This window comes from Mesoplodon bidens (genome assembly GCF_964165515.1).
Source record: "Mesoplodon bidens genome assembly, chromosome: 2".
In the NCBI taxonomy this organism is placed as follows: domain Eukaryota; kingdom Metazoa; phylum Chordata; class Mammalia; order Artiodactyla; family Ziphiidae; genus Mesoplodon; species Mesoplodon bidens.
Genome location: NC_138177.1, coordinates 107,857,195 through 107,885,114, shown reverse-complemented (window position 1 = coordinate 107,885,114; position 27,920 = coordinate 107,857,195). Strand labels below are relative to the sequence as shown.

Sequence of the window (27,920 nt, the reverse complement as noted above, 5' to 3'; positions counted from 1 at the left end):
GGACTTCCTCAGGCCCAATAATCTCCATTTTAAATATTCTTTAGACTATGAGTATCCCAATTAGTAAAAATAACAAAGAACTGTAGATACGCAGATTCTATACAGTGAAATGTAAACATCTGGAAATTGAAATGTCTCTCTTACTAATTATTTACTAGCATCATCTTCTCAATAAGCTGAGAAAAAACACATTCTTATATCTCTAAAGCCAGTGCCTTTCAAGGCCCTGTTCATCACTTCTTGGTTTTTAATATACATATATTAAGAAATCACACACACACCTCCTTTTAAACTGAAAACTAAATACGTTCAACAGTGGTTCCTCAAAAGCCTGTTATTTCCATAACTTTATTAAAATAAGAAAATTAAATATATATGAAAAGATAATGGAAAACAAGGACCTCTATCAGCTTTATTAGCTGCAATATGCATTTGTAATTATAAATTATATAAATTATAAATTACATGTAACATAACTGTAACAAAAACTTTAGTTTTGAAAAATGTTTTATTCAAGAATTACGTAATTTCAAATATCTTCCAAAATACAGTTTCCTAGATTGCTACAAAAGAAAGCAAATTGAATAAGAAATTTAAATCATTAAATATGTTTCACTAGTATATACATATGAATGCCAAGCAATTAATATTTATTTAGCCCTGGAATGCGTACCATGTCTTTTGTTTTTCCTTATTAAAGGCTCAATCCAGCACTTTGTATAGGCTATGTACAACAGGCAAAAGTTCAGTGTTCATAGGAGTTTCACATTAGCTGCCTCAATTTATAGCTGTGGTAGTTTGTCCACAGGGGTATCAAATTTGAAGTCTGTAGGAAACAGATCTGGGGCCCGAGGATAGATTAGCCTGTAGGACTGTCTGATTGTAACATCAGCAACACCAGCAATATCTCCGATTTCTAAAAGACAAAAATCAAAATATTAAGTTTAACTTCCATCCTACCTCCCCTTCTACTACCTGCATTTGTGGGACATGGTACTATAAAACGTCTAAGTGAAAAAGAAAACAAAAATATTTTCAAAAACTAATAAGTAGAAAGCAGGGCTACAGTAACAACAATAATAATGGTATTAGTACTTTTCGCAAAGCATTGTCGAATTAGTTTAAAAGGTTTACTATACAGAAAACATTTAAACAATGCTCAAGGCATAGCACTATGTGTGATAGCTATTATATTGCTCATTGTATTTAGAACTGACTTCTTCACAATAAATTTTTTTGAGGATCACAGAAGTAATCCATGAATACATTCCTGTAAAGAAATTCACTTTATTAGTTCTGTGTTTAAAAGTTCCCCTGCAACGTCTCCCCTAGCTAAACCTCTATTAAGAGGTTCTTGTTAGGTTAAAACCAAAATGGGATCATGTTGGTATTTTTCTTTTCTAAAAAAATATTTATTTATTTGGCTGCTCTGGATCTTAGTTACAGCACGTGGGATCTTCGTCGCCACGTGCAGGATCTTTAGTTGCGACATGTATGATGATCTAGTTCCCTGACTAGGGATCGAACCCAGGCCCCCTACATTGGGAGTGTGGAGTCTTAACCACTGGACCACCAGGGTTAAGTTATTTTTCTACAGCCTCTTTTTTCTACTTAACATATCTGAGGTCAAACAGCTGTATATTATAGCATGATATAGATGTTTTTCACTATTATAAACACATACTTGAACATATATATTGAGCTCACACGAGTTATTTCTACAGTCTATTACAGAATCCAAGGATCCACTTTTACCATTCAGTGTCATATTTTCCTTCCATTTTTTAAACCAAGTCCCAAAGGACTGCCACTTGACAATTATTTGGTTAGTTATACTTAATCAAAATAGATTTTTTAAACACACCCTTTAATACAAACTCATTTTACCATCTTTTCAGAGCCAGTTCAAATCGGTGAGATTTTACAGCTTTTCAGTGTGGATGCTGCCATCAGTGCACAATTAGCTAATTTTAAATTTCCTTATCTTATGTTGCATTATATTTTTCTAGACATAAATACCAATCAATGTCAACTGTGAATGTCAACTGGCTGCTGGGCAGCAAGTAATTTCACTACCTCACTTTTAAATTTAGAATTGACTGCTCCTTTTTCTTTATAAATCTTTTTGAGGATCATGGAACTAATTAATGAATGCATGCTTGTAAAGAAATTCACTTAATACTTCTGCTTGAAAGTTCTACAACAGTAAATTCAAAAATAGCTGCAGAAAGTTGAACTACTTATGTTAGCATTTTCATGAAGAAACTGTGCATAGCATACAAAAGAAGAAAGAGAACAGGTTGCACAGTAAGTTAAACTTGATGGTCAACACATATTTATAGTGTGCCTCTCTGTAGGGTACCATGCCAGCCAATGAGAAACAAAGCATGGCCACCTCCTCTCAAGATTTAAAAAGTTAAGTTTTGAGGGGAAAAACAGAGACTATTCAAAATAACCAGGAGAATTTAGGGGGAACAAATAGAAGCTTCTAAAAATGAAAAATGTACAAACTAAAATTAATTAATTCAAATGGAAAAAAAGTTAACCCTGTACACAGGGTTATGCTTCCAAATATTTTTATTTATGAGACACTTAAAATGCTGTATTTTCTTAAGTTTTGATGCTAAGGAACTACCTCTTAAACATGAGCTCTGGATATTTAGTGGCATCCCTCAGAGATATTGCAGGTTCAGTTCCAGACCACTGAAATAAAGCCAATACTGCAGTAAAGCAAATCACAGGAATTTCTGGGATTCCCAGTACATTTATAAAATTTATATTTACACTATACTGTAGTCTATTAAATGTGCAGAAGAATTATGTCTAAAAAGACAATGCATATACCTCAATTAAAAAATACTAAAAAAATGCTAACCATCATCTGACAATTCAGAATTGCCATAAACCTTCCATTTGTTAAAAAAAAAAAAAAAAAAAAAAAAAAATGCAGTATCTGCAAAGTGCAACAGAACCAGGTAGGCCTGTACCTGCTTCGTACTGAAAATGGAAATACAGTCACATACTACAGCCTTCATTAATTTCATCACTACCCTTCCTGATGAACAATCCTACCTTTTTGGGTCCTTTTCTCAGCTGATGCCTGTGAGGCCATGTAAATGGCGGCGGCTGCCACAGATATTGGACTCCTTCCAGGAACCAAGTCCAACTCCACAGCTTTACGGGCTATATGTGTAGCTGCCATCTGTACTTGTTTAGGAAGACAAAGGTTGGAACAAAACCTGGACATGAAGTCCCCAGTTGTAATCAGATCCACACTGGTTTCTAAAGCCTTCAAAATAAGTTTAAAACATCGACCGATTTCTTTCTTAGAAATTCGTGATACGGCACATATTTCTAAAAAGAAAAATAAATAAATAAATAAATCCACATAGGCCATGTAGTTCATTGTAAAATCTATCATTTCTGATTATAAAAGTAATATATTCTAATTGCAAAATTCAATCATGCCTTAAAGATCAATCTCTAATCCTCTCAGTGATACTTCTCATAGAGCTAATTTAAAATTTCTCAGTTAATTTAAATGTTTATTACACGTAAAAGAAGTTTTTAAAAAGTTAAATGTAGGTCTTAATATTTCAAAATATTAACTTCTCTTAAGTTTCAATTCATGCAAGTAAGTTTCTTCAACCAATCAAAAACTCCTTTGATATTTATGTATTAATCTGTTGTAAGGAGTATGTCAAGAAGATGAAAGAAAATACTCAAACTAAAGGCTTCTCAAGTAACACAATGTCATATGTACATGCAATCCCTGAGATTACAGGCTATAGAAAAATGAGATCAAATATTTGACCCTATTATTCTAAAAATTCAACTACCACTTTCAGAATAAATTTAACAAAAGCCTTAGTTTTAGCTGTAATAACCCAAAAGATGGTAATGATAATGGTCACTGCCTCTTCACTCTGACACAAGAAAACGTAAAAAATATTCATGGATGAAGGGTAATTATAGTCTTAAGCCAAAATGTGTAAGTATCACAGCAACACTGTGAATAAGCTGTAATGTTTTCATGGGTAAACTACAAATTAGATGAAAAACACTGGTTCTAGCAAAGCCTCCAACTGAAGTGTGAAAATACAAACTGTCTAACTCAAGAGAAAAAGTTTCATTCATGCTTTCTAAGGCTTGACTCCCTCACCTGTAGAGACCTGTGCTGGGAGCAGAAACTTTTCTGTGCATCCAGTGTACAGACTTACTACAAAGGCTTCTGAGGCCAGGCCTCAAAGCGCACAAGATACAGTCAGAAGATCCTACTAGCAAAGAACAGAGGGCTTACATGGACTAACATGACTTTACATGGGAAATAGCCTGAAAAGAACATGATCAGTATGATCACAGAATTTTTGTCAAGGAATAAAATAAAGCGGTGTTTAGAAAGATACTTAGGTGGATTACTGTATGTAACCAGGAAGACGTGACTTATCTACTTACTGTCAAAGCTGCTTGACTTTGGTTTGTCACTTTAATATGAAATAGGTAACATTTATATCTAAGCAACTAAAAACTTACCTTTAAATGTCCTAGGAACTCCTTCCTGTCTGCAGGCAATATAGAGACAAGCAGAAGCTATGGCATCATTAGCCCTTCCCTTCAGGCTCTTCTGTTCATACACTTGCTTGAACAGATTATTTGTTCGATCCTTCAAAGCAGAGAAACTAAGTTTAATTCTAGGCCATTTAATTAGCCACAATAGCAAAACTGCACGTTTTCACTAAATTATGCTAAGTCAAAGCTAGCATGGCTTAAAGACAAGAACTTACAACTATATTTCGAGGGAGGTTGATTCTGTCTGCCATGGTAGTGATTTCTTTGAATGCATTCATCATTGCCCGATCAGAACTACTCATGGTTCTCCTATTCTGGTACTTAGAATTACCAAATTCATCAAAACTTGCAGCTCCTGTACCCTATAAAACAAAGTTTTATAACTTTATGCAAAAAACTTTGAAAACCTGAATGAACAATTTCTAAGAAAACTTAACTTATACAATCTGACTCCGTATTACCCAAGAAATCTACCCTGAGCAACCTCTCTATTCCTCAAAAGAAAAAGTACCAGGTTAAGATGGTTTTAAAGAGGTTTTCTAGCAAATACTTTAAATGTAAACATATTATTAGAAAATCTAATAATATAAACCATCATATTAATAGACCTAGGAGAAAAGTCACATGTTTATCTCCGAAGGTGCTTAAAAAAGTTAAGCAAACAGAACTCCCAAGTCCAAAGCCAGCACAATGATTAATGAAGAAACATTAGCAGCATTATCACTTCAGTCAGAAGACAAAAACACCTCCTACCACTACCATTTTCTAACACTGTACTAGAAAAACTAACCAATATAATGTAATTTTAATTATGTAATGTTATTATATAATAATTATATTAATTACATTAGTATAATTATATTAAAATTCAGCAAGAGAAAGATTAGAAGTACAAATTTGAGACGGAAGCGATAAACTATTTGCAGATACTACCTTTGTATTTACCTAGAATACTCAAGAAAATCACTCAAACTGCTATAAATAATAAGAGAATTCATTAGAGGGGCAAGTTCAAAATTAACAAATAGAAATCAATAGCCTACATATGTGTAATCAACCAGTTAGAAGACAATAAAAGAAAAAGCTGCAATTACAACAGCAACAAAAAAGATAAAATATCTCGGGATCAACTTAAGAAACATGCAAGACCCTGATGACGAAAACTTTAAAACATCCACTGAAGGACACATATGACCTAAGGAAATGGAAATGCATACTGTATTTCTGGATAACAAGATTTTTTCCTTAAGAAGTCAATTTTCCCTAAGGCAATTTGCAAATCTAACAAAACTCAGTGAAAATAATACCCAAGTTTTGTTTTTTGTTTTTTTAAACTAAACAAAGTTATCCTAACTTTAAATGGAAAAGACAAGTGAGGAAAATGCTGAAAAAGGGCAATAAAGCCAGATATCAGAACAGTGTGGCGTGGCATTGGACTAACTAGACCAGGTTAGAGAAAGGATGAAAAGTCCAGAAATATCCCCAAATACAGAAATTTAACATATGACAAATGTACCATCCTAAAAAATTTCTTTGCCATATAGGCATAAACAACTTTCAAAAGAAACAGGAGAACCTAATATTAGTGGTTACCTGTTCTGACAGGGAAGGGGGCTGCAACAGAAACAGAGTTTAGGGGTCAAGGGTGAGGAAAAACCACTGTGGTTTTTTTACATTTTTGTTTTTGAATCATGTATTTCCTATTGAAAAAAATTAAACATTAAAAAAGTCACAGCATTAATTAGTTGCAATCTTAAACATTTAAAATTGTCCTTAGTATACTTTTTTCCAGCCTATAAAGCTAAAGCAAACACAGAAACCTCCTACTTTAAAATATTTCTGAATATTATAAACTTTTTAAATTAGCCTACACCATTTTTCAAACTTAATATGTAATCTATAGACCACGAAAAAATAATGACCTACTTTTGAATACTTTCTTAAAAATAGACTATGCAGTAGTACAGATTCAGTCCTAAAATAGCATACACTTCCTTGATGAGTCCTTTGGAATAATGCCACTACTACTTCCAACTCAGATAACAGAGCAAAAAACAGCCAGGCTGCCAGGAAGATTATGCTCCTGCTTTATATAATAGCAGCAGGTACCATTTATTGAACACATTCTATACACTACATGTGTTATAGGTACTTTACATACATTCCCATGTAACTCTCAATATCTCTATAAAGTAGTAGTATTCTCACTTTACTGATGAGGAAAGTAAAGCTTAGGCAAGTCATAAATTCACCAATATTAGAAAGTAGCCTATACCGAGATCCAATTTATCTTAGGTGGTATCGAGGGAAAAGAAAACATTCCTAATATTCAAGGAACATGTCAATATGAACTCAAAGAACATACTACACTCAATTTTTTGTGCAAAACTGCTTCATGAAAACAAGGGCCTGAGATACAAAGGGTCTGTAACTTCAATCTATTGGTCTCCCATTTAAGATGGAAGAAATGCATAAGGCAACCATCATTCACAATAGTAGTACTGGCAAATCTTATTCTCAGATCAAGATTACTCACTGGGGCAGTGACTGATACTTTTGCAAAGTTCCCAAACAGGTCTTTAGTCAGTCTGCACCTTCCTGCCAAATGGATTTATTACCTTGCCAATCATAGTAGACAAATCTCCATCACTCAGAAGAGGATTCTGAGAATCTCCAACTCGAGATGGATCTTTTGTTGCTTTATCATTGCTGAAAGTTCTCCACTCAGATCCTACATCGATAACCCGGTCACCTGAGAATATAAGTGCAAGTCTAAATTGTTTTGTCAAGATGGGATTTATTTAATGCTGCTTAATGCCCAACTCGGCCCTATTATTCCCAGAAAATCTCAACACAAACATCAGGTTTCAGCTTAAGTATCTTGTTTCAGGCATTTGTCCTAAAGCATTCCTATTGTGCCAGTCCAATAATAACCCTCTTTAAACATTATGCTATGATTAATCATATTCTAACTCCTGGAACAAAGAATTAGTCAAAATAAGGACAAATAGCAAAATAAAGCTATTCATATGTGATGCAAAGATAAAGTAATATAACCATGAAGAACCAAAATGTGCAACAGGCATGGAAAAAAACAGAAAACACTATTCACAATGGTATTAATACACATAGTTTAACATTTAAAAAATTACAAAGTTTTCATGGGCAATGCTCTGCAAAGAACTAAGCCTAAGGGTATGTTTTAGTAACTATTTGATGAAAAAATATTTGGGGCCAAATAATTCATACAGAATAAACTTTAAGCCTAGAAATCAGTAAGCAAGAAGCCAGACATGGGTAGATCTGGTATAAATTACTGCTTTGGGGGGAATACTCAATGGCTGGTAACACCTCCAACCACAGACAAGAGTTAACATGAACACATGCATATGCTAGTGATTGTGCCCTTTGTAAATGTTCTCTTTCAATCCTGAAAGCTTTATAAAAGGTAGGTACCACTTTTATTGCTACACTAGAAATAAAACTAATTTGCCGAAGATCACACAGGTAAAACTGAAACGCGAATGGGATTCCAAAATCTGTTCTATACTGCATTCGTAAAACATGAGCTTTTCCACCAGCTGTGATAAAAACTGAAAGCAGGAACCAGATCATTTTCATCTGTGCCTATACACAACAAACAGAAAGGAGAAAGGAATGGCAGAAGTTAAGTCACCTCAGTAGCTAAAAGAAGTCTGGTATTCGTAGAGAACAAAAGTAGGGATACCAAGGGGGGCGGGTGAATTGGGAGACGGGGATTGATTTATATACACTCCTGTGTATAAAATAGATAAATGATGAGAACCTACTATATAGCACAGGGAAATCTACTCGGTGATGACCTAAATGGGAAGGAAATCCAAAAAAGAGGGCATATATGTATACACATGGCTGATTCACTTTGCTGTACAGCAGAAACTGACACAGCAGTGTAAAGCAACTATACTCCAACAAAAAAATAAAAAATAAATAAGGAAGGAATTAAAAAAAAGAAGTCTGGTATTGACAGTCAATTAATATAATGGTTAACAGTGTGGACTCCTGCTGCTTAGCTTTGGACAAATTTCCTCATTTCTGTGCCTTCACTTCCTCAGCTTTAAATTTCCCCAATAACGTCATTTTAAAGATTTAAACATTAAATAAGCTAATACAGGTTCAGTACACATGAAGTGCTTAAAAACCAGTTCAAAGTAAGTTGCTTGATATTAGCTATTTATTGCTATAAAAATAATAAGATAACAAACATTCTGACATTTTGACATTCATTCTGAATAAGAAGAGCACCAGCTGTAAAATATTAATCTCCATATGAGACTTTTACAGTATCAATATCAGAGTGCTTTGCTGAAGTATTTGATCAGTAGGATCAGTAGGACAGCAAAAGAGGCAGGGAGAGAACAGAAGGAAGGAACTACATGTAGATTGTGCTAAATCTTCTAAACGTTTTTATATATGGTACATTAACTAAAATGCTTATAAATAGAGTACAGTGATCTGATCTTAGTGTTATATTTAAGAAAACAGGTAAATACACAACAGAATCATTCACTCCGGATGGTTTTGGGAAAATCTGTTTTTCTCTGAATGCTCAGATCACTTGGGAATAACCAGATCTCACTTGGACTATCGTGTGTCCCTGTCACTAGGGAACTGGGATAGAGATAGGATCCCCATTTGCCATACCTTATGCAATAAGAATGACCAAGGAAAGCAGAAGCAGGGAGATCAGTTTAGGCAACTTCTGTGGATCAGAGATTGGGCAGGTGGCCCAAAATAAGGAGAAAAAGTTAAATTGATAGGATGGTCATGATGGATTTCTCTGCTTCCTCCTCATAAAAGCAAACATCACTAAACTTGGGAAGCAATTCTAATTACATAAATTAATAATGATTTTTAAAACTTACCTGAAAGAAACATAAAATCTGTAACTGTGCACTGAACTTTACTATAATACTAATAAGCAAGGCCCATGTCTCCAAGAGACCACTCTAAAGAGACTGACTTTTCTTCCTTTTTACAGAAGAATAGCTGCTTACAAAAAATAGTTATATAAGCAAAACTAAATTATCTGTATTACCAACACCCAAAGACAGCCACTGTAAATATTCTGGCATATATTCTTTCTGTCTTTTCATTCGTGTGTATATATATGTTTTTTTGTAAGATTAAAATTATATCATATTGTGCCTATTCCACTACAAGCTCTTTTCACTAAATTTCTATTGAAACACCAAAACAAGATTTTTATTTTTTGAAAATATTTATTTTTATTATTTATTTATTTGGCTGTGTCGTGTCTTAGTTGTGGCATGCGGGATCTTAGTTTCAGCATGCGGGATCTAGTTCCCCGACCAGGGATCGAACCTGGGCCCCCTGCATTAGGCGTCCAGAGTCTTAACCACTGGACCACCAGGGAAGTCCCCCAAAACAAGACTTTTAGACAAAGTTTAGCCCCTTTAATAGCATCCACTGATCAAAGTGATACCACAGTGTCTCCATGCTTCATGTTTTCAAAGAGAGAAAAGTGAATCTAACTTTCCTAGTCAGTGAAATGAAAACACAAACGTACACAAAACAAAAAACTACTGTGGCCTTCAAATCTAGAGTTACTTAATAAATTTAAGTTAAAAAAAATCAAATGTCATCATTAACTTTTAATATCTTAATTAACACAATGGCTGTATTAAGAGAATATTTTAGGGACATCCCTGGTGGTGCAGTGGTTAACAATCCTCCTGCCAAAGCAGGGGACACAGGTTTGAGCCCTGGTCTGGGGAGATCTCACATGCCGCGGAGCAACTAAGCCTGTGCGCCACAACTACTGAGCCTGCGCTCTAGAGACCACTAAACCACAACTACCGAAGCCCGCGCGCCTAGAACCCATGCTACACAACAAAGAGAAGCAACCGCAATGAGAATCCCGTGCACCACAAAGAAGAACAGCCCCCAGCTCGCTGCAACTAGAGAAAGCCCACACGCAGCAACAAAACCCAATGCAGCCAAGCAGAAACGAACACACCATTGCAAAGAAATTATATGCCAATAAAGATGTTAAAAAATTATTTTAATTAATTAATTTTAAAAAAGAGAATACTTTATCTTTACTAACTCACATCTTTTAAGTCTCTCTGGGACTCTAAAGATAAAGTATTAGTTAGCCAACATGCTTCATTTCACAGCATTTTCCTTTTGGCCCAAAAGTAACTTAGCATGAGTTTCTTTTAGTGCTTGCTTTGTACTGCCTCAAAAAAGACAAGCTGGATTAGGGAGAAAAAATTTTTTTTTTAAAGCTGGCCTAGGATAGTATAAATAGAAAGCCCAGAACTGGGTAGTGATGTAATTTTTCCACATACGTGGGAATGATCTACATGACTCATTCAACAATCTGTGGTTTGTGCTAAGAGCTATTCCCTCTTTTTATACGTTACTGCTCAAAACACAGCATTTGTAAAAAATAAAATTTCCAAAATAACTCAAATAGCACATCATGAAACTACAACTAGACCACCAGATTAAGTGCATGAGTAACAAGAAATAGGGCAGATCATTCAGAAAAAAAGAATACATAAAGGATTTTCTTGGAAAACCTCTAAATGGTAGCATTTTTAAAAGTTGCTCTGGAAGGAAACTGCATTACAGAATTTTTCAAGGAGTAAGTGTACAAGGCAGCCATACTGTTTGGGCATAATCAACCTTTGACAAGAAGCTGCCTGCCAATTAGCGCATGTGCACATAACACACAACCTCACACAGCCTTTCACGTTCCAGAACAGAGAAACATGCCAACTTTCACCAGTTCCTTTCTTAACCACACACTGATTTTTGTAAAATTAACACCAGATAGAAAGTCTATATATAAAGATTTTTAATAGCCAAAATCATAGCACGACTGTATGTACATAATAGCACTACTCCTCCCTCCATCTATAGAGTATGATCTCTAACATCTAACACTCTGATCAAGTTCCCCATCCAAAAAGGTAAACAGAGTCAATATGTACATTTAGGTATTACACACATACACAGTTCTCAATCCACGTATCAGTGGTGTCTAAAGAGTATTAACTAAGATATTATACTATATTCTACAACAATGAGTTTCATCTCTTTATTTTTTCAAGAAGAAATTGAGAATAATTGCCAAAATCATTCACACCCGTTTAAAACTGTTCAACTACTTTGGCACCTACCCACCTTATGATCTGGCAATTCCACTCCTAAGTATTTGCCTACAAAAATCTCACACAAGAGTATGGGACTTCCCTGCTGGTCCAGGGGTTAAGAATCCGCCTTCCAATGCAGGGGGCATGGGTTCAATCCCTGGCTGGGCAACTAAACCCGTGAACCTCAACTACTGAGCCTGAGCACCACAACTAGAGAGCCCACACGCTCAGGAGCCAGAGCACCATAACGAGAGAGAAGCCCACGCGCCACAACGAAGAGCCCGCACGCCGCAACCAAGACCTGACACAGCCAAATTAAATAAATAAATAAATATTTTTTAGAAAGTCTCATACAGGGCTTCCCTGGTGGCGCAGTGGTTAAGAATCCGCCTGCCAATGCAGGGGACACGGGTTCGATCCCTGGTCCAGGAAGATCCCACATGCCGTGGATCAACTAAGCCAGTGCACCACAACTACTGAGCCTGCACTCTACAGCCCGTGAGCCACAACTACTGAGCCTGCGCTCTAGAGCCCACGAGCCACAACTACTGAAGCCCATGTGCCTAGAGCCCATGCTCCACAACAAGAGAAGCCACCACAATGAGAAGCCCCCGCGCACCACAACGAAGACCCAACACAGCCAAAAACAATAAATAAATAAAATGAAATAAAATAAATTTATTTTAAAAAAGTCTCATACAAGAATGTGCACAGCAGCATTATTCATATTAGCTAAAAACTGGAAACAACCCAAATGTCCATCAATGGGAAAATGTAAACAATGGAAAACTCAGCAAGTAAACTACTAATAATGCAGTAACAAGTGCATTTCAAAAACACTATTTTGAGTAAAAAAAAAAAAAAAGTCACACACACACAAGAAAAACCAACCATACTATATGATTCTATTTGTAGGAAGTTCAGAAACAGGCAAAACAATTTCTGAGGATAGAAATCAGTACAGTGATTGCTGGGTTGGGTTGGAGGTGGGGGGGGTAGAGGTGACTGACTAGAAAAAGGCATAAGGAAACTTCTGAGATGAGGGAAATGTTCTAAACATGTTTTGTTTGTCTGTTTGGTTTTTTTTGGCTGCATCGTGAGGCTTGCAGGATCTGAGTTCCCTGACCAGGGATAGAACCCATGCCCCCTGCAGTGGAAGCCCAGAGTCTTAATCACTGGACTGCCAGGAAGTCCCTAAACATCTTGATTAGTGTGTTGGTTACACCAGTATATGCAATGCCAAAATTTAAACCATACATTTGGGATCTTTGAATTTTACTGTCTGCAATTATACCTTAATAAACTAAAAATTAAAATTCACCCCCACCAAAATACTGCTGAAGTTGAATTAAACTGTATCAAACCTATACACTTTGGGGGGAGTGACAGAACAATTTTTATCAATCTTCTTGGACAAGGGAATATACTCTTTCTCAAGGTCTTCTTTCAGATTACACGTATGTCACATTTAGACCTTTTTTGTTAAGAATCTCATTTTCTAACTAGTAATTGCTATAGTATTTTATATGCTTATATTCAACCACTTTTAACCAGTGGTTTTAATTCAACCACCTTTACATGCTTATATTCAACCACTTTTATAGTCTATTAATTTTAAAAAATTGATCTGAATAGGGACTTCCCTGGTGGCACAGTGGTTAAGAATCTACCTGCCAATGCAGGGGACACGCGTTCAAGCCCTGATCCGGAGCAACTAAGCCCGTGTGCCACAACTACTGAGCCTGCACTGTAGAGCCCACGAGCCACAGTTACTGAGCCAAGTGCCACAACTACTGAAGCCCAGGCGCCTAGAGCACGTGCTCTGCAACAAGAGAAGCCACCGCAACGAGAAGCCCGTGCACCGCAACGAAGAGTAGCCCCTGATCGCCGCAACTAGAGAAAGCCCGCGCACAGCAACAAAAGCCCAACACAACCAAAAATTAATTAATTTAAAAAAAAAGAGAATACTTTATCTTTACTAACTCACATCTTTTAAGTCTCTCTAGAACTCTAAAGATAAAGTATTAGTTAGCCAACATGCTTCATTTCATAACATTTCCCTTTTGGCCCAAAAGTAACTTAGCATGAGTTTCTTTTAGTGCTTGCTTTGTACTGCCTCAAAAAAGACAAGCTGGATTAGGGAGAGAAAAAAGCTGGCCAAGGATTATGAATAGAAAGGCCAGGACTGCTTTCTATGCAGTCCTTATTCAAGATGATGGAATTCCTACCACTTGAGACATGCCAGTCACCATGCTAGGGAAATAGGTTTCTAATAGTAACATTTCTACTCACATGCCATTGGCCAAAGCCAGTCAAGGGGTGATGTTTAACTTCAAAGGGAGTGGGGAAATACAATTGTACCATGTGGCCCAAAAGAGAAGAACCAGAAATATCAGGGAATAGTCATCAGTACTGTCCCACATGACAATTAGCAAATAAAACTCAGCTTGGTATTTTTGTGGATTTCTGTATAAATTTATTTTAAAAAGATTGTTCTATGACCTCCTTTCTGTGTCACAAGACAAACAGGAATCAGACTTAACTTCATTGTATTCCATCAATAAAATTTTAGGTCCCTTCAAAGTAATGTTTTTACTGGTTGGTTGCTTGCAAATTTTTATTAATAAAACTTTTTAAATGTTAAAAGGATACATTCCCCAGTGGTGCGTGGGAATCTTGATCTGCAACCCTAAGGGTCTTCTGTGAGGAATGTAAAGTTTTCTTCTATTGCACCTTTAATATTTTATCATATTCAGCTGGATCTTCAAGTAGTACCATAGTGGCTATCTTGTCTTTACCACTTTCCAAAATTCACTCTTTATATTCTCAGGTGTGTTTTCTGCTTTACTGATTCAATTTTCTAGAATGTTAAGTCAGCTCATTGCTATGTAAACAGTTTTACTGTGTTTGTCTCCTTGTGCTATATCTTCTTTATTTCTAACCACTTTTAATAGAAACATTAAGGAAGCTTTATTTCACTGATCACAAAAAAGCAGTTATTTTTTATAACTTTTTTCTAGTAAACTGTATCACAAGCAGAATTTTCTGTTAAGTCCATAGGACCACTGTTCCTCTTTACTGTAGTTTGTATTCATAAGCCTCAGGTTGATGTTTATGCTTATTCATCCTGTAATAAAGAATTATCAATCCAAGTCCAGTGGTGGCAGTGATGTTGGAAAACCTTCCAATCCACCACCGTAAGTACTCCCAGCCTCTCTGGGTACTCACAAATCCCTGGCAGACAATAGAGAATCCAAACAAAAATAAACTCCCAATATGATTCCAAAAATGTATTAGGAAGGATACAGGTAGGTCTGTAATCAGAGCAAAAACAATGTAACTTCAACGAGATAGAACTTTCTCAGGTTACCATAGTTAATAGTTTTGGATTAGTGTGACTCCCAGGCTGCTCCTATCTTTTCTTTTCTTTTTTTTTTTTTTTGCGGTACGTGGGCCTCTCACCGTTGTGGCCTCTCCCGTTGCAGAGCACAGGCTCCAGACGTGCAGGCTCAGCGGCCATGGCTCACGGGCCCAGCCGCTCCACGGCATGTGGGATCTTCCCGGACCAGGGCACGAACCCGTGTCCCCTGCATCGGCAGGCGGACTCTCAACTACTGTGCCACCAGGGAAGCCCTCCTATCTTTTTTGATAAGCCATCTTCATCATGACTTGCATTTTGTAGTGTATGATGGCTGCTAGTAGTTCCCTCCATCATGGCTGCATTCTAGCCAATGGGAAGGAGAAAAAGGAAGAGCACATCCCTTAGGGCAGGATCTAGAATTGCACATATCTCTTCTACTTTACAGTGCACTCTTAGAACTTAGTCAGGTGGCCATAACCAACTGAAAGGGAAGCTGGGAAATAAACACAGTCTAGCTGAGCAGCCACAGGCCCAGTGGATTCTTATTATTAAAGAAAGAGTTGGGTAACAGATACTGGGAAACAACCAGCATCTTCTGCTACAAAGAATAATGTCGTAGCAGGGGAGAGAGATAAGAAAGGATGTCCAGTAGAAACAAGGTACTTTGCTTGATAGTATAAAGGAAACAGTACACAAAGCCAAATTAAACAGACATTTAACCTTCTTACCAGGCAAGCTATAAATGGTAAATACAACCAAAGATATTCTGTAGTACAATATTAAAATCATAATGGCTTAAGGTAGCAATTTTAACAAAGGGGAAAACTGCAACATATCAAAAGCAGCCAGGAAGCCAATACTGAAGGTAGTCTGACTTTCCAACCTGACCTAGACTCAGGATATTTTTGTTTTCTGTTTCTTATTGTAAATTTATAAAGAAATTTTTAAAAAATATTTATTTATTTGGTTGCGTGGGGTCTTAGTTGCAGCAGGCAGGCTCCTTAGTTGTGGCATTTGAACTCTTAGTTGTGACATGCATGTGGGATCTAGTTCCCTGACCAGGGATCGAACCCAGGCCCCCTGCATTGGGAGCGCGGAGTCTTATCCACCATGCCACCAGGGAAGTCCCAATAAAGGAATTTTTAAAAAGGGATTATGAATATTAAGAGGAACTGCCCAGAATTTCAAGTCTTTCTGCCATCTTGTAAGCATTTTGGCATACCACCTTTGGTAGAGAATTCAGAAGTAAAAGTCTTAGAACAATATTCCCCAAGCTACTTGTTTTCATAGGCTAGATTTATCTAAAACCATTTAGTTTAAAACTACAAAAGTTTTCAAAACGTGCTAAGTCAAAAACTTCAATAATCAAAATGTATTATTATTCAAGATGGGTAAATCCAAAGCACTAAATTTTTTAATTAAAAAAAATCAAGGTGCTCTGGAAAACTGTTTAAGCCAACACACTGTATTTGTTAAATCTAATGCTGAAAATGAAATGCATCATTAGTTTCCACACCTTCCTCAGTCACCTAACCCTTCCTACCATTCCTTCTCACATTTCAAAGAATCCTGATTTTTAGTCTAGGGTTACTATACATTCTTATCAGAAATCGTGCATTAAAGATAATTTTGAAGGGAACTTTGATCAAGAGATATTTTATAAAGAAATACTATTAATAATATAGTCAGTCTCTAAATCAGTTTATGTTCCCACAATGTAAACTGGGTACCAACCCAGAATGAATTACCCACTAGAAACAAACCATATCATGGTTAATTTCCCAGACCAGCCCATAAAAGCCGATTTTATCCATGTTTAGACCATCAAAAAACAAAAAAACAAAACAAAAAAAAACCTGTACAAGTCAACAGTGTAATTACCATTAGGAAAACAGTCTGTAAAGGGAAATACACTATAAGTTCCATCCTTGAATATGTGAACAGACCTTGCTTTTCCTGAAATACGGGCAGGTCTGCAGCAAGCAGCAGCAGCAGCAGCATCTAAGCTAAGGAGCTGTGGCTCTGGTAGAAGATGCATCTTAACTTAGTCACAATACATTTAGTCCTTCACATACTAATATTGATACTTTCAGGCCTCCATCTTATGGCACATGTTTTTTTTCCCCTCTACCTGGAATGACTTTCCCTCCATAAACCCTTACTCATTCTTAATGATCATGTTTTCAATGTAAATTCAACAGTAATTTCCCTAGGAAATCACCACTTGCTTCCTACGTGTTCTCACCAAACTTGGAAGATCTGTAATAGAACTTTTACCACTCTTTGTTGTTTTAATTTACCTTCCTCCCTTCCACACAGTAGACAAAGAATTGGTCCAGAGCTTGCTTATAGCATCTCATCTTTCTATCACTCTCCTTGACCAGCACAGTGTTTAATGGAAACATGTAGTACAAAGACCAAAGGCTTTTCAAGTCCAACAAATCTGGATCTAAGTGGCTGTATCACTTACTAGGTGTAGAATCTTGAGCTAATTACCCAACCACTCCAAGCCTCAGTTTCCCTTTCTGTAAAATCAAAATTTACCTCAGAGTGGTTGTTACCCAAGTAAAATTAGTGGTTTTCTGATGCTTAAGAGAAAGTATCTAAATTAAAAATTTCTGAATTAGGTAAAAAGGCTGTGTCTGAGGGCTTACAAGAGATGACAAAGCAAGAATTTGAAAGTGAATACAAATATTCCTTAATTTTAAAATATAACTTGGCTATAGTAAACTAAAGCTGAATATTTTCCTTTAGGAAACACTGCTAATGCAAATTTAAAGATGGTAGTCCGATAATATTTAAAATACAATTGCAGCGTTAAATATGCCAGACCCATAACAATCACTCAAACACATTTTGCAACTGACTTGCTAGGAAGAATGGCATCTCAGATTTGGAATCACCCTTTTTTTCTACAAGGTTAAGAAAAAAGGAGTACTTATATCCCTAAAATATGTATCATTGAAATCTCATTTTAAAATTATACTATGTATTTTATACATTATCTCATTTTATTCTTAACAATTCCTAACAAATCTGAGATGTATGGTACATGTCCTTTTGGGGGGGGGCTTATTTTACACATAAAGAAAGTTAAGCTTGGAGAAATTATGTAACTTAACCTTAGTTACATAACTTATTAAGTAGTAGAGCCAAGTCTAGACTCCAGGGCCATTGACTCCTAGTTACCCTAGGAACTATGGACACACATAGATATCTGTCTTATAGGAATTTGCAGTCTAGGTCTGGAGACATGGGAAATATGAAAGCAAAGATGAGAAGCCTAACAGTACAGAGATCTCAAAGAATGTGCCAAATTATGAAGTTTACAGGATAGATCTGTGTTTCTTAACATGTTACCAATGTATGACCTGAGCTAGGGTTTCTGGAGGTGGGGCCTGGAATCTTTTAAAACATTTCTCAGCTGATTCTTAATTCACGTTCATGTCTCAGATTCACTGGTATAAACAATATCCAGAATGAATTTAGGAGGGGAAGGTCAAATCGACTCATTTTTCTCTTTCAAATTTATCTAAACTATTTTCTGGCATTTTCCTTCTATCACTTTTAAGAACAATGGAAAAATTCCATTTTAAATGCTACACAAAAAGTGGCTTTAAGTAGAAATGATACCACTAGTTCTAAACAGCACCTCATTGTGAAATCCTAATTTATAAAATCTTGATAACCAATTTCATGTTTTAATAGCTGTTACGACAGCTTACTAACCTTACACTTTGCAGCCTATAAATCATGCCCAAACGATATACAAGGTCAAACTTACAAACAAAGTGATAATCTAAATATGATTATACTGCCACCTAGTGCTCAACTTTTAAAGTGTCATAATCACATAGGATTTGGGGGAAAAAACACACACACAGTGCTGTTACAGCCAACATGGTAGAAATGACAAAGCTTTGCTTTAAAAATTGGCCCTATTTTAGAGATCACTACCAATATCTTAAGGGTCACTGATGAGACAGACAATGACAAATCATAATACTTCATACGTCTAAAATAACAATCTTATAATTCAAATACAAGAGGAAAGTCAATTAAACTATTACATGTTATAAGTAATACCACAAACAGCTACAAAAAATTGGAAACAACCTAAATTACCTGAGAGACTAAATACTACACAACCATTTAAATACTGGGGAAAAATTAAACAGGACATCAAACATGTAACAAATTGTATTTTCCAAAGATGGCAGCAATAATATCTCCCATCCACATGTTCTTCTGCAACATGACCTTGTCACCCTCACATTGAGGTGGGGCTATTTCTCCTCCCCTTCCAATCTAGGTGGGTCCTAGGGCTGCTTTGACTAATAGAATGCAGAAGTGACCCTGTTCCAAGGCATAGCCCTTAACTACTTGAGTCCAGCTTCCGTTCTCTCTGGGATATTTCTCGTAGAAACCAACCACCATGTATAAAATATGACTACTCTAACACAACTATGGAGAAGCTTTAGATGATAACAAATCTCTGTGGGGAGGTCAAGGAACAGAAAGGCATCAAAATGCAGATGAAGATGCTGTTATGGAAGTGGATCCTCCAGGTCTAGCCAGTGCCAAAACAATGGCCCAGATGGATCCTTCCCAAATTAATGACCAACAAAATTATGAGCAAAATGAAATGGTTGTTATAAGCCACTAAATTTTGAGGTGATCTGTCATGTTACTGAAACAGAAATTGGTTCCTGGAAGTAAGATGTTGCTTTAAGAAAGTCCTAAAACACGTGGCACTGGTTTTAAGACTGAGTGGTGGGCCTCAAGGAGTCTACCAATGAAGGTTTGAAGGACAGTGAGAAAGGTGTTATTAGAGACTAGAGAAAAGGTATATTATATAAAACATATTTTTGTATTATGAATTTCATTTAAAAAGATAATAGTAATGGGCTCTCCTACTTGATAACTCAGTTGAGAGGGATAATATATGGCTCTGAAGGTAACAGTTGAGCAGTATCTAGTCTTGGGTTTAAAATTAAGGGGAGTTAGTGACAACACGCTGCCCTAAGTTTCAAGAACATATTAAATATTAAGTAAGTACAGAGTGGTCCAAAAACAATTCTAAAAGAGTTTGTTTCTAAGGTTGTCTGGTGATTATTTAAACAGAAAGCTATTCAAAATGCTTACTCAATAAATATGTTATAATCTAAAAACTTTCAGACAACGTAAAATTTCATGGCAAGTACAATCAAACTATGTACACCAAGATTATTAGGAAACACATGATGATGTTGTCTAGATATAAATCTCTATGAACATCATATCTCAAACATGAAAAAAGCCACAAATTTTATGCCCTCAATGGACTGCAGAATATTTGTCCAGCTTAATTTCTTCCCTATTTCCATAGTATTAGAGATAAAGGTTGAATTGAGCTGGCAACAAAGCATATGCCTTTAAACCAGCAAGATGATGCAAATCTAAATTTATTATTGATATATGACAATGATATACATTTGTGTGTATATGTACATATGTATATGTTATTTTTAAAATTTGGACCCATGGAATGTCATGATCAATTAAACTATTCTCAACATAATTTGATTGATGATATCCTTAGCAAAACAGAACTTTTTTAGCAGACTCTTGCCTGCCTCCCCTTGTCTAGTCATGGAATAGATTCTTCACTTGCAGGACATCATATTACACATTTAACCACAATATCTGTGAATAAGGCTACTGTGTATTTTAAAGCAAGTGTTTGTTATATTTTACATAAAAAAACAGTATCATAAACAGGAATTTCTATATATAGAGAAGTTTAATCAGATTATATTTTTAAGTTTTCAGGTCTTAAAATTTAGCCTAGTAGGTGTAGTTAGAATGAAAAATAGTAGTTTTGATGCTGTTCAAGACTAATAATAAAGCAAAACTAAAGGAAAATTAACTTCCCTTGGTTTGATATAACAGAAAAATGCAACTAAAAATTAAGGATTCCAAGCACAAAAAAGCAGGTAAGCCTTGAGAATTATATCTTCCTTCTCCAGTTGCTTAATTTTATTTACCCAACTATCTTGCTAGTCAAAGTGGAAGTGAAGCTGATGGAAAGACTGGAAATATAATGCAATATTTTTGCACTACTTCTTTTTAAGTGGCTATAGAAGTTAGGAGAGCCAAGAATCTGAAATTATCTTCAGTCTTCTGTCTCTGTCTCACTCTTACATATTATCAGTTCAATCCTAATACTTTGGAAGAAACAGAACACTCTCATTTAACTTAGGGGTCAGCAAACCTTTTCTTTAAAGGGCCAAAGTAAATATTTTAAGCTTTGCAGGTCAAGAGGCCAAACTGACTTATTTTTATTCTTTTATTTTTGTGAAGAAATTCTGCTGTGATGAGATATTCCACTACACATTTTCTAAATTTTCTGACCATTGTTTTCCTGAGTTAGTAGTATTGTGATAAGTGCTTAGTCTGGTAATGTCAACATCTGTTGTATTCTTCTGGCACATCTATAGTATCACTGCATAATGAACACAATGCTTTGCCATCTAATTCAGTAACAAATAACCTATGCTCCACTGTGCCTTAAAAGCACGATATTCAGAGTTCAGCTTTTTTTCTCATTTTGACATGATGGGTATGCAATGGTAACTAAATAAATAAAATGTTTCAGTATGGAGATATGCGTGGCACTCATAAATGCTGTGGGTTTATAACTGCTTCACTGGGATTTGTAGTGCACTGAGCAGCAGTATGATGTGATGAGAGCACCACATATGGTTTCTGTTGCAACCACTAAATTCCGCTATTGTAACAGGAAAGCAGCCACAGACAATATATAAACAAATGAGTGTGGCTATGTTCCAATAAAACTTTATTTATGTGTACTGAAGTTTGAATTTGATAATATTTTCATGTGTCCCCAAAATTATTCTAATTTTTTTCACAATTAAAAAACATAAAAGTCATTCTCAAAAAAAAAAGTCATTCTCAGCACACACACCATATAACAACAGGTGATAGGTTACAGTTTGCCAATCTCAGATTGAACTCATTTTATTACAAAAGACAACGGCAGGATAGAAATTTGGCTCCCATGCAGGCAGTGGAGCTAGACTGCCAGACTACTTAAACTTCAGTTTCTGCACCTCTAAAATGAAGACACCTCACAAGTGTCTCCAAGGATAAACTGAGTGAATATGTAAGTCACTTAGAACAGTGCCTAGCATATAAGTATATTAACTGTTAATACTGCTTACTGAGCAGAATATAATTGCAAATGGATTCCGATTCCTATTAACAACTCTGTGTGATTTAAAACTCCCACTGGAGGTCTGAGGCAAGCAGCCTATTTGCATGAATATTACAGATGTCCTCCAAGCAAGACACTTCCACAGTATATCAACCCCCATGTTTCTGTTATACTTCCCACAATCCTACTAGCAGTTTCAATCTTGAGTATTTCAAATTTCGAAGTAGTACTCCTTTTCTCAGGTGCTGGCGGCAACCCCACCATAAGAAAATTTTTTGAACAGACTATCTCTATCCTAAAGTTATGCTACATATCTAGATTAGTGAGAAAATAGAAAAAAAACTGATATTTTAAGAAGTATTATTTTGACACTAACAATTTCACACTAGAAATTCATAAATAAATCATTCTGTATGAGCAAATGAAAATTAAATCATTTTTGATGACTAAAAGGCTTTGGATGAGACTCAGTACATTTATAAAGATATATCTTTATTAATCCAAAATAAATCATGCTTATCTACCTTTATTACTCTGAAATAAATCATGTTTAAATATACCAAAGTCACAAAAGTTAGATTACATTTATTCATTATTTCATATGCACAAGAGTGCAAATGTTTAAGGCTAAGGACGCAGGAGACAAAGGACTAAGGGGCCTTTTCTTCTGGATCAGCTATCTCAATTTTAGATGTTCCCTCCTACCCCACATTATGAAATATATGCATTTGTACAGACAATAAAATATGGTGTCTCTGATTTCACTCTTACTTATTTCCTTTTTTCTAATTCTTTTTGTTTTACAATAAATATGAATTACCTGTAGGGGGAAAAAAGTCAGAATGTATTCATTAAAAGAGAGGTTGGAAAATACACAAAAACAAAATGCCCCAAATAGTGATTTCAGTTAAAACCATAGTAACTGCTCACCTACAACCAGGCCACATTCAGGACAGATCATATCACCAGCTCTGTAGTCCTCCACTAAGATCGCATCTGGATGGTTTGGACATGTGACTCTTGGAAGGGCATCCAAACTAAATGAAAAAAAAATTTTTTTTTAATATCCTCCTAACCAACATGCAACAAAGTACTAATCTTTTGGGGGGAAAAAGAGGAAGATTTTGAACATTTTTCCAATAAATTTATAATACGTTTACATTTATAATACATTTAAGCTAAATTCTCAAAGTAAAAATCCTAAATTAGGTTACTTTAAATCCTAGCTAGTAGTAACAGATACGACTGGAATTGTTTTTTGTAAGAACAGTTATTGGTTTGCAGAATGGAAGGCTTTAAAAACTTAAATGGAAAACAAGTGTTTTTTTCTTTTAACATGTAGGCTACTAAAATGTTTATAAACCTTGATTAACATAGAAATAACTAGCTACCATAATAACGTGCAACATTTACACATAACCATCTGGGTTTGTGACCCTTGCCACTTATTTCTATAGTCAGAGAATAAATTTCAAGTCTTTGTTTTCTACTTGCTGCATTACCTTAGTAATACACTTAGAATTGTACACTGGGGCTTCCCTGGTGGCGCAGTGGTTGAGAGTCCGCCTGCCGATGCAGGGGACACGGGTTCGTGCCCCGGTCCGGGAAGATCCCACATGCCGCAGAGCGGCTGGGCCCGTGAGCCATGGCCGCTGAGCCTGCGCGTCCAGAGCCTGTGCTCCGCAATGGGAGAGGCCACAACAGTGAGAGGCCCACGTACCGCAAAAAAAAAAAAAAAAAAAAAAAAAAAAGAATTGTACACTGAACCTAAAAGGTATACAAACGAGGGTGGTAGAGGTGGCTAGGACCTGATGATTTCATTTAGTCCAGAACTAAGTTTGTGAGCCCTCAAGAAATTGTTTCAAAATCTTTTTAATCTATCTGTGATATTAACAATTTGTTCGATTAATTTATTTTGAAAATAAGGCAGTCTGGGGAAGACACATCAGACTTAAATGACCTAACAGAATCAGTTCTAAAAGGCATCAAAGATATTTAATATAGATTTAGTAATTATTTCTGTGGGTGTGGCCTTACAATCACAAATGTCTGGTATCACGGAAAATAAGCCCTTTTTAAAAGTTTACCTGAAGTAATACAGAACAAGGTTATGTTATGACCATCACAAATATACACATAAAAGACAAGATCAAGCATTCTTAAAGTATGTAAATAGGTATCTGTGGTTTTGGATAAAGTTTCTCAAAGTAGCAAACAGTTCAGAATGTTAACTTTCAACATAGGTGATACCCACAGAAAAACTGATAAAGTAATCCATATTCCCAAAATTTATATATTCAGGTTAACCAGAACACATCTTGGATCTTTTCATTGCGGAAATAGGGAATGGAGGTTTGCTTTATATTCACGTTTATTCCATAAATTTCTACTAGAAAAGTATTTTAATAAATTATGACAAAGCATTAAGAAATTAGTATAAATTATTAAAGAAAACTATGTAAAAATAAAGGAAAATGTTAGTAAAGTAACAGTAATTACAAATGCATAAAATGGGCAGCCATGTGGCACACAGCATACCAAGGACTGATATATTTCATACTATTAAAAAGTAGACATACTATTGTGTGCGTGTATACATATATAAAAATGATATGGAAACATCTCAAAGAGTAAGGTAGGGATTTTACAGAAAACTGAAAAAAGTATGAACTACAGTTATATGCAGTAACATGAATAAATCTCAAAATGCTGATAAAAGAAACCACACACAGAGGAATACATATACATTTATAGATAAAGTTGAAATCAGGCAAAACAAACCTACGGTGTTAGAAGTCAGGATGTGGTTACGTTTGGGAAGGGATAATGATTGAGGGCATAAAGGAGGCTTCCAGGGTGCTAGTGGTATTTGATTTCTAGACCTGGGTGGTAGCTATGTGTATGTGCTCACTTTGTAATTGAACTGTACACTTAAAATGTGTGTGCTAACTTCACAAAAAAAGGTAAAAAGCAAGGTAGCACACAGTGTTTATATTAGACTACTTTTTTGGAAGAAGAGAGGTTAGGACTATATGCATATGTTTGTTAAACCACAGAATCACTATGAGAACACCAAGAAACTGGTTACAATGACTGCTTTGGAGAAGTAGATGGCTAGGAGCTAGGGAAAGAAGGAAACTGCTTTTCACTTTTCTTCTTGCTTTTCTATGATTTGCATGTGTTACCTATCCAAAATAAAATGAAACTGTGCTGGAGCAGTCAACTTTTAATGAAACTACCCACAAGGGTAATAAAAAAGAGGAAGCACAAGAGTGGGGTGGTGCGGAAGTAAGGGAGAGAAACAAGAGGGAAGGAATGGAGTAAACCACCACCACTGAGATTAAAATAACTCAGGCGGTTATATATTATATTATTAATCTTCATTAGCAACTCTGCAAATTAAGCATTACCTCCATTTTAAAGATTATGCTCAGAGAACGATTTTCCTAAAATCACAGAACTAATAAGTGGTGGAGTTTAGATTTTAAGTCACAACATTTGTGTTTTTCTCTGTGAAAACACCAAGCAATTTCATAGCCTAGTAACTGTACATCTTCCTCAGGGGGAAAAAGCTAACGACAGAAATACTAACATTTACCTTTGTTCTCACTGGTAGAAAAAGTCAACAGATGGACAGCAATGACATACATTTAAGAGCTGGACATGCCTAGAAAAAATTTACTTCAAAGAAATATTTCAAAGATTTTTTTAATGAAGAGAATAAAGGCACACAAAGGTAATGTATTCTTTCGGTAAGGAATCTATCAAGTGAATTTACTTTATTTAACTATTACAACATTTCTTACAAATACCATTTCCTGTTCTATTATATACAAAAGCTGAGCCCAAATATGACCACGTTTACCTTTCAGATCTACTGCCATGAGAGAATACAAGTCATAGATAAGTGGTTTGGGAAGCTATTTCTCCATTTACCTACAAGGAAGCCTTACCTGACAGAGCCACACCCAGTTAGAATGACTGAGCATTCAAACACACAATTAGCAACCAAGTGTTTACTAATTCGGTAACAAGTGAACAAGTGTCCCTGGCTTTAAAAGCTGTGTCCAAGTAGTTTTAGCTAAGGCTGCCTCCTCTCCCAACCTTTTAAAAATACAGTAACATAAAGCAGTAAGCCTTGGTAGTTTACCAGAAAGGGCCTGGATTTCTCCAGCTTACTATTTTGTAATAATGGCTTTCATCGCGAATTCAATTCCAGAGATGATAACAAGCTCAGAAAAATTATGCCAGAGCTACCTTGCCTTCCAGAAGCTACAGAAGTTAATTTGATACTTTTAATACATGAGTTAACTAGAGGCCAAGTGTGACAACAGGAAATAGATATGAGGCTCTACACTTTGTTCTAACACTAACCTTGGATAAGTCAACATTGGCATGACTCAGTTTACACTTACGCAAAAATCCTACTATATACCTCATAGTGGTCATGAGAGATATAATTAGGGTCTGCAAACATTTTTCATGTCACAGGATTAAAGGCTGTCTCTAATGGCACTGTATGCACTTCCTGTAGATATGGGCACATCACATTTTTAAAATATAATATTAAAGAGTGACTTCCCAGCATACGTAATTTTCTGCAGGCAAGATTTTCTTCAACAGTATGCAGACGACATCTGTAAAGGAATCTCTTAGGAAAGAACTTATCAACTCTTCAGAAATGCCCTAGCTTCCACTTCAAAAGGCCTCGGGGATGGCAATCAGTTTCCCTCAGCCTTACCAATGCTGACATCCCTAACTTTCTGGCTTGCCAGATCAATAGGGGCCTAAAATTAACCCTTTCCCTTTAGAGAGAAGGATTCACGGACCCTCGGGCTGGTTGAGCCACAGATGGAAAACCAAGCGTAGAAAAAATTAACAACAACAACAAAAAGGACTGGTGAAATATCCGCAAAAGACGCGAGGCCAGGGGCTGGGGACACATGAGCCCTCACACGGTGGTGCCTAGGTGAGAAAACGACCTAGGACGCTGGCGGAGAAATGCCGGCGGTTCGGTACCCCCTGCGACACTCCTATCAGCCCTGCGTCCGTGAGTGCCTTTGTCCGGGGCGGCCAGCCGGTCCTGCCGCCTCTCCCCGCACCTCCGCGGCGTTTTGCCCGACGCGGAAGTGCCGGCGGCCACCTTGCAAGCCCCCGCACTCGCCGCCCGCCCCTCAGCTGCCCAATCTCGGCTGGACGTACTAACCGGCTGGTAGACGCCATCTTCACGGCCACTGCAATTCCAGGCACCAGGGACAACAAACACACAGCAAACAGGAAGAGACTGTGGCGACGAAACGCTGCGAGACTGGCTTTTATAGACGAGTCGCCCACGCCGTCATAATAGGGCGCGGCTACGGGCCGGGAGAAAGGCCAAAAAAGGTGAGCTCCTGTACGCCACGTGCTTTGCGTTTTCTTATTTTCCTATTCAGTTTCGGTCATTCGCTATGGTGCCTGAGCCAATCGAGGAAACTACCTAGGAAAATTCACAAGGGCACCCTGCAAACGAGCTACACCAGAGGTACCCTCAACTTGACTGAGTTAAAACACAGAGATAACCCGGGCATCGTGGAGAGGGCAAAGCCCGCATCCCCGATGGCTAACCACCCTT

General features: G+C 36.5%; 2 protein-coding genes across 3 annotated transcripts in view; one reads left to right on the top strand and one right to left on the bottom strand.

The window, feature by feature from the left end:
• Positions 1 to 14,564, top strand: part of PKN2 (protein kinase N2) — a 162,702-nt gene extending 148,138 nt beyond the window's left edge. The window contains exon 23 of one of the 2 annotated variants that reach the window (XM_081224101.1): positions 13,368 to 14,564. In XM_081224101.1, coding sequence (XP_081080227.1) covers positions 13,368 to 13,394 — 27 coding nt within the window. In that variant the 3' untranslated portion in view covers positions 13,395 to 14,564. The remainder of the gene's footprint in view (positions 1 to 13,367) is intronic. The other variant, XM_081224100.1, reaches the window with a different exon arrangement.
• GTF2B (general transcription factor IIB) lies at positions 520 to 27,609 on the bottom strand. The gene is made up of 7 exons (XM_081224109.1): positions 27,516 to 27,609; positions 23,240 to 23,346; positions 7,188 to 7,321; positions 4,785 to 4,931; positions 4,534 to 4,663; positions 3,073 to 3,354; positions 520 to 916 (listed from the first exon to the last, which is right to left on the bottom strand). Exons 1-7 carry the CDS (start codon positions 27,530 to 27,532, stop codon positions 783 to 785), a joined length of 951 nt encoding a protein of 316 aa, XP_081080235.1. The 5' UTR covers positions 27,533 to 27,609; the 3' UTR covers positions 520 to 782.
• Between the last annotated feature and the right edge of the window lie 311 nt (positions 27,610 to 27,920).